Genomic DNA, 7,360 nt, shown 5'->3' on the forward strand with positions numbered 1-7,360 from the left:
GGTTCATTGCAACCTCCACCTCCTGGGTTCAAGTGATCCTCCCACTTCAGCTCCCCATGTAGCTTGTAGCTGGGATTACAGGCACCCGCCACCATGCCTGGCTAATTTTTGTATTTTTTGTAGAGACAAGGTTTCACCATTTTGCTTGGCTGGTCTCGAACTCCTGAGCTCAAGTAATCCACCTGCCTTGGCCTCCCAGAGTGCTAGGATTACAGGCGTGAGCCACTGCACCTGGCCAGCTCCATTACTTATTAATAACCATCTTACAAAATAGGATGTAGAGAAGATTGAAATAAGATAATATAGTTAAACCAGTGTCGGAGGCATTCATTGGGTGTTCAGCAAATGCCTGCATTAATTACTCCTGGACGGATCCCTTGCTGTCAGTCTGCAGTGACTAGTTTCAAGTGTGGTGGCATTTGCCATTGCAAGCTAGGAAGAGGCCTTTGGTGAGGACAAGATGTGTGACTGAGTAACCCAGTTTCCTGAAGACATAGAAAGATAAAATATGGGTTTTTCGATTTTTTTTTCCTTGATAAGATTGTAGTTTAAATATCTGGACACTTAAATAAAGGAAATTTTTACTTAATTAGGCTTGGGAGAAGAGTGGAAAATAGTTCAACAGTTTCATCTTAACAGTAACACAAGCCACAAAGCTTTTTCAGGCTTCCTTTCTCATTACTAATCCTCCAACACTGAAGATTCATTTGGGGGCTTTTTTCTCTCTTTCTACAAACAGAATAAAACAAGGTAAGTTTAAAATTCTTTATTTGAATTTTAGAGAAATAACAGGTATTATATTATAAAGACTTGCTTGAAAGTATGAAATAGTCTGCTGTTATTATTTCTTTAGGTTTTGCAAACCAACATCATTATTAAGGGAGAGAATGGTACATCTCTCCTCCTCATCTTTAACACGTTCTTCAATTGGCATGGGTACAACCTGAGCAAAAAGATCCTGGTGAAACGGTATCTCTGACACTCCCTCCTCAGTTCTAACAGCTCCATGGATGAAGCCCTACTGGACTTAGACCAGCCATACTTGCCAAAGTGGTAACAGGAAACCAGTGCCTCAAAGGCTAGTAGTGCATAGTAGTTTTCATCTAAAGCTCTGTTTCCCCATCATCTCCTCTGTCCTGGTGACTGGCCTGGAAATTATGGCAAGTATGAGTTAAAATGGACCAATATACAATTGCTGTGAAAGTCAACCTGCTAATCTCTAGCTGGGATTAACATAAAGGGGATATGCCAAGCCTCCTGGTTTATTCAACTTCATCGAGAGCAAACAGCACAACAGTGTTGTTTGTTGGCCTTGGCAAATGATAAACTATGATTTATTTACTCCTTAGTTACCAAGCCTAACATAATTAAAAGTATTTTAGTGTGCTAAATCCCTAATGCTTAAAGTTAGCAAACCAATATGTTGAGAATGGCACCTACTGTGTGACAGTGGCTGGCCATGACATGGATTCATACGTAAGATCAAATTTCCTAATCAGATACCTTTGTCATTCTTCTTTGCATAAATTTGATTGCATCTAATAATACAGATATTAGAATAAACTGCCAAAAGTTCTAGTCTTACCCAAAATAAACTGTTTTAAGCTTAGTCATTAAAAAGATAAGAACAGAACACACTTTACTTTCTTTTTCTTAGGTAGGAGAAAACTGCTTTTCTTTTACAAGCATAGTTCCTTTCGGATTCTGGCAACATCTTTTTGGATAGTCCAGTATGGTTTCCTAGAAAATTAAAAATCAATCCCAGTCCCTGTGGGTGGAAGGAAATGGGAATATTCACTTCCAAATGTTATTAGGGGTGGGAATGAACATTTCTTATATTTCATTCTCTATCTTTTAGGCTTTATTCTTGTTTTTAAAAGTTATAATTGGTATTCATATTAGCAGCAACAATCCTAATTTCTGTAAGTTAGAACGACTCAAGACTGATGAAAATAACATTTTTGGTAAGGAATATGGAGTCCACAGATGGTAATAAGTATCTATCAATTTTGGCAATTAACAATCTTATTTAAGAGGTTAATTGGCATGAAATAGCCAATAGTTAATTGGTATGAAATAGCAAATAGCCAATGAAAAGATCTCAGTCAGCTGAAGGAAGCTGAGTCAGCCCATCAGTATGCAGTGGAAAGAGGGCTTTCATGGCTGGAAAATTTCCCATGACTTCAGAGTGAAAGGGGGCATCGGATCAGGCTCTAGCTCTTCAGGCTGTGAAAGCAAAAGTGGTTACTTCTAATATGTTGTTGAAAGTGAAAGTCACTTTGAAACTTTGCAATGTGTTAGAAAGTCAAATACAATTGCAAGTTTTTCCTGTAATACATTTCTGTCAAGCTTCACAACCTGAGCTTAGTAAAATGGCAAGAATCAAAAAATAGTAGCAAAGTGGCAAAGAGCTTGAGAGTTTTCCAGTTTTAACGATGTTAAATGCTGCCACGGCAGTCTCACCAGCATCTTGCTGTGGTGACTACCGGGGAATACACACTGGGGAGGAAGGTTCAGGCCAAGAGGATTTAATCAGGATGATGTCTCTTTAAAAAATGATTTGAAAAATCAATTTGAATCCCAAGTTCCTTGTCTGTTTCTAAATTTACTTGGAACGCTTAAGAATGACTCACATAACATTGCTTTCAAATACCTCCATGTCTACTTCTTACTGGCAAGAAATGGCAAAGAAATGCCAGTTTTGTGCTGGAACTTGTAGTCATTTTTTTGTTTTTAAATTAGATGATGCTCTGAGTTTTATAATTATGGTCTGAGTTTTATAATTATGGGGGATTTTTTACTTGTGAAAACACAAATCCCACCCAAAACTCAATGTGAAATTTCTATACTACAAGCATGGCAAACAACAGGTTTGTTTCAAGGTTGATCCTTTCACATTAACTCCTAACTTTGGAGTTAGTTTACACTGACACTCTAACAAAGCTGTGTCCCTGTACTGCTGGACATAAGTCAACCCCAAAGGGACAAGCTCCTAACATCTGACTCAGTAGTTAACATGAGGAAACATCCACTTACTTCCATTAAGCCTTAAAAATTTGGGACTTGCAGAAAGACTGTTCCCATCAGCCTCCACCATTACTTCTCAAGACTGTATTATTGTCAGCTCAAAGAGCACAAAATCATCTAATAACAGGAGGACCTGCCTCCTCCATGAGTTTATCTAATTGTCTCATAAGCTTGCAAAATCCCATTTAAAATTTAATAAATAAAAAAATACACATATTACCCACAATTTCTGGCTGCAACCCCCAAAAGGCAATCCCACCACACACAAAAAAAATAATAATAATCTGGCATGGCAACTTCTTATTTCCTAAAGGGCCTTGTGCATACAAACATTAAAATAAAAATGACGATTGTGCCTAGGGATTCATTATAGCTTTGCCAGCAATTTAAAAAGTAGACTACTTCTTTGCATTTGTCAATTTCCTTTCACTCATTTCCTGAAACTCTACCCTTAGGAGAATCCTGTTCCCTCATCTCAAAGATCCATTCAAGAACAGGCAATGACAAAGAGCAGAAGGGATAGTGAGACAGAAAAGAAGGCAAAGCTCCCAGGCTGCTCTGGGCGGCACCTCACAGGCACCCCTAGTTCTGTGGCAGGGCTGCCCGTCTGCTACCACCTTCCTGCTCTTCAGTGGAGACTCCCTCCCAACCGCTACCCAAAGACAGGGACTAACATTGGTGAATACGACATAACCAAAATCTTCCATCTGAGGAGTTGGTAAAATGATCACAGAAAAAGCTGGGAATCGAGAGATGAAGTAAAAGTGAAGCACTAAGAACAAGAAGGCCATGACATGAGATAGGTCCTTCTCCTGTGATTCTATGTCATGGAGAGGAGGGAAACTCTATTTATAACCACCTCACACAAACCAGGTTTACACTGACCATGATAACGTATGACAGTTCCAGCAGATGAGCAGCTTGGGGATGACTACGTTGCCACTGTCTACTAGCCATGGTCACAGCCTCTGGTGTGGCTAATTCATATTACAGTAATGGGAAGGGGCAAAGTCAGGAGAAATATGCCACGATAAGACTGCCCAGTCACCTGAAGGTCTTCTGGGCATTTGCCTTATATTCCTTGGCACCCATTAGAAGAATGGTCCCCAGGGAAAATGGTTCTTGTCTGAAAATCACCCAGGATAGCCAAATCTAAGGGAAGTGCTGCACTGACTTAAAAAAGTTTGTAATGTGCAAAAAGAGGAAGGTTAATTAGCACTTTTCAAACTCCAGAATCCCAGGTAATACAACAATAAAGCCCTCCTTTTCCCCGCTCACAAAAGTTGAACTGATTTCCTTGGAAAGCATTTAACTAGCTTGGACAAAAAGGCACCAGTCCAGAGAGTTAGAAGTGCTGATGGTTCTTTAAAATTATTTAGGAGCCAGGCCTAATTTCACAGGCAGAAAACTAGCTAGCTATGTATAATCCTTGAGAGGTTGCTATAATTTCTCTTTCCCTTTCTTGCAAGCAAGAAGAGAAACTGATTGCTATAGTGTGGAACAAGAATAAATCTGACAAAGGCAAGTCAATGGGGGTAAGAAACAGTGTTTGTAGATGAGTTACATCAAAAAATGGAAAAGTTTTGTAGGAGAGGGAGGAAGACTCACTTTAGAAACTGAAGGCAGAACATTAGAGCGGACATCACTGTCTCAGATCCATTTCTATGAATTTATCAAATGAAACATAATTGTCTACTATGGTAAAAAAAAAAAGAGGCATAGTACAGTAAAATGAACACAACTTTTTTTTTTTAACCATGGGAGAACAAAAGATTTAATTCCTTCACTGTCTTTTCATTTGAGAAACTGAAAATCGTTGCCATATTATGGGATGCATTCCCTCAGCAAGAATCCACATTCAGTAATCAGGATTGTTTTAAGGAGCAAATACTTGTCAATTCTCCAGTGAAAAAGCTTTTGTCTTGTTTAAGTCTAAAGTTACTTCCATGTTCCTCAGCTGATTTTGGTATAATTTCAATAGAAGAATGAATAAAAATGAAAGCTTTGTCCTGTGGTCCATGAGGACCTATACCAGATTAGTAAAGAGAAAATACAAGTATGTGTGCTGATACTTGGTGGCCTAGAGTCCTCAAAATAAACAATAGCTGTGGCTTTAATCTCATACTGCAATCACATCGAACTTTCCATCTTTTAAACATGTGTATTAATGGAGCTATCTCCTCTCTTCAAACCCCACCACTGGCCCTTCCCTTACCCTTCTATTTTCTCAAATTTGTACACATTCCTTGACCCACTTTGTTTAGGTGTGAGCCACAAATCCTAAGTAAAGATAAACTTTACCAACTGGGAGTTTTTCCTTTAGAAAGGTCCAAATTGTTTTGACTGTTTTTGGAGTGTTTTGGCCGTTTTGGTTTTGAAATGTGTTTTCTCAAATAAGCACAATATCCAGAATGAGTTTGCATTAAATGAATGAAAAATCGAATCAGTGGAAACCATTTGAACATGCATGTGCGGCATAGCTTTAAATAAAATTCACTTTATGAATCAATAAGTGAAATGGCAAGGTGGATATTATTTGAAAGAAGATGACTGTTTAAACACAAAACCAACACAGAGGGAAGAGAGGTTTAGAAAGGTACAGAAAAAATATCTACACCAGGTAACACCGGAGGATGCAGGGCTACATTTGCCACTGAAGAAACATTGTTCTCTTGCGTCTGAATTCCAGTGCTTTCCAAATAGATGGGTAGATGATGAAAAATGGAGCAGCTTCTTTTATTTCTTCTTCTTTCCTCCTTGAATTCTAGTACAAGACAGTTCTCTGCCTGCCACCAAGGCAGAAAGCAGCATTTCGCTCACCTGCTCTTCAGCCTGGCAGGGTCCCACGCTCAGTTTTCCAGCATAGCTGCAGGGTACTATTGTAATGACTCAGGGATGGTGCTGACAGCATGGGCTGCCTCTGTGGCTGCAGGAGGGGAGCCAAAGAAGGTGTTGGTTTGATTCCTCTGCTGATCTCGGAGGTAAGGAGGAACTGATGAGCTTTTGATGTGGAGGATCCTGGTGTCCATCACCTGACAGTCAATCTGCATCATCACTTCGTAGTCCTGCCCATTGATCACATTCTCTGCAGACAGGAATACACACAAAGAATAAATATTCAATAGAATGTGCATCTCTGCCATAAGCTTCAGCCCCAGAGAGAAATGTGTTTTAAGCATGTGAACTGTCAATAAACTTTCAAGGTTACAAAGGCACTCTCAGTCACTAAGCAGAGCTACAGGTGGGCGGGGTGCCAGGATGGCCTGTCCTCTCCCAATTCTAGCTCCCAAACAACCTCCATTGACTAAACAAGGGCTAAAGCAACTGCCAGGGTTAATAACGCCACAGAGCATCTGTCTGCAGACATCGTATATCTTGCATGCTTTCCATGCAGTGTATTACTCTGGTTAGAGCAACTGGAACAGAAGGGGTTTTTAGTGGGGAATAAAGAGAATTCCTAAGTCCTCCTTCCTGCCTTCAACAATGGGAAGAAACAACTGTCAAAAGGACCAGCATTCCATGCGAATGGTAAGGAGATACTGGGCAAGTGTGCTTAGCTCCTATTCATCAGTAATATTTCTGACTTCATTAAGACACTTCCAACTACGAATGTAAAGGTTTGCCATTAGAAGCGCAAGGTACAGTGAAAACTGACAAGTTATAGACATCTGACAATTATGCTCTTTTCCAGAGATCACTTCTCTTCCATATTGAGGAGATCTTTATTTCCAGAGTTCCTGGTTCCAGGCACAAAGTGTCAAGTACAATTCCAACATGGAATTAAAGGGAGTCTCTAGAACTTGCAGGTAAGCTAGAGAGTATGTGCAGAGGGAATGGGAAAACCATGCGGAGTCATGCTTTCTACATAAGGGGCAACCCATTATCATGAGTTTAAATACACACACAGACTATATTCCACTCCTACTTCCTATGAGGATAAAAGCTCTTGATTTTAGGGAGAGGACTAAATTACTCCCTGATTTGTAATTCTGGGTGGTCATTTTCCAACTTGTAGTCAATGAAACTTAGACATAAAACTGATGAGAAAATTATAAATAGATAATATTTTTCAAGCCCAGCTGAATAATCACAGCAATACAGTAAAAAGATGTGTGAACATGGAAGAATTCTGAGTAGGTAACAAGGCATCTGAGTTTGGCATTTTCATCCATGAATCCAGAGCAGGGTGTGGGGCTGGGGAAGAACTGCTGGTGACAGCCTCATTCTGTACTGCCTTTCTACGAAGATGACACACAGCCAACCAATGATTTTAAAATTAAATGTTTGGCTTTTCAAGACAAAGAATTGAATTTAAATGTAGAATTATTTCGAT

General features: G+C 39.6%; 1 protein-coding gene across 1 annotated transcript in view; it reads right to left on the reverse strand.

The window, feature by feature from the left end:
• Positions 1 to 751: 751 nt before the first annotated feature.
• Positions 752 to 7,360, reverse strand: part of ATF6 (activating transcription factor 6) — a 229,754-nt gene continuing 223,145 nt past the window's right edge. The window contains exon 15 of the mRNA XM_017892659.1: positions 752 to 6,112. Within this exon, the coding sequence (XP_017748148.1) occupies positions 5,904 to 6,112 (209 nt within the window). The 3' untranslated portion in view covers positions 752 to 5,903. The remainder of the gene's footprint in view (positions 6,113 to 7,360) is intronic.

This window comes from Rhinopithecus bieti, unplaced genomic scaffold (assembly GCF_001698545.2).
Source record: "Rhinopithecus bieti isolate Rb0 unplaced genomic scaffold, ASM169854v2 scaffold_22442, whole genome shotgun sequence".
Lineage (NCBI taxonomy): Eukaryota > Metazoa > Chordata > Mammalia > Primates > Cercopithecidae > Rhinopithecus > Rhinopithecus bieti.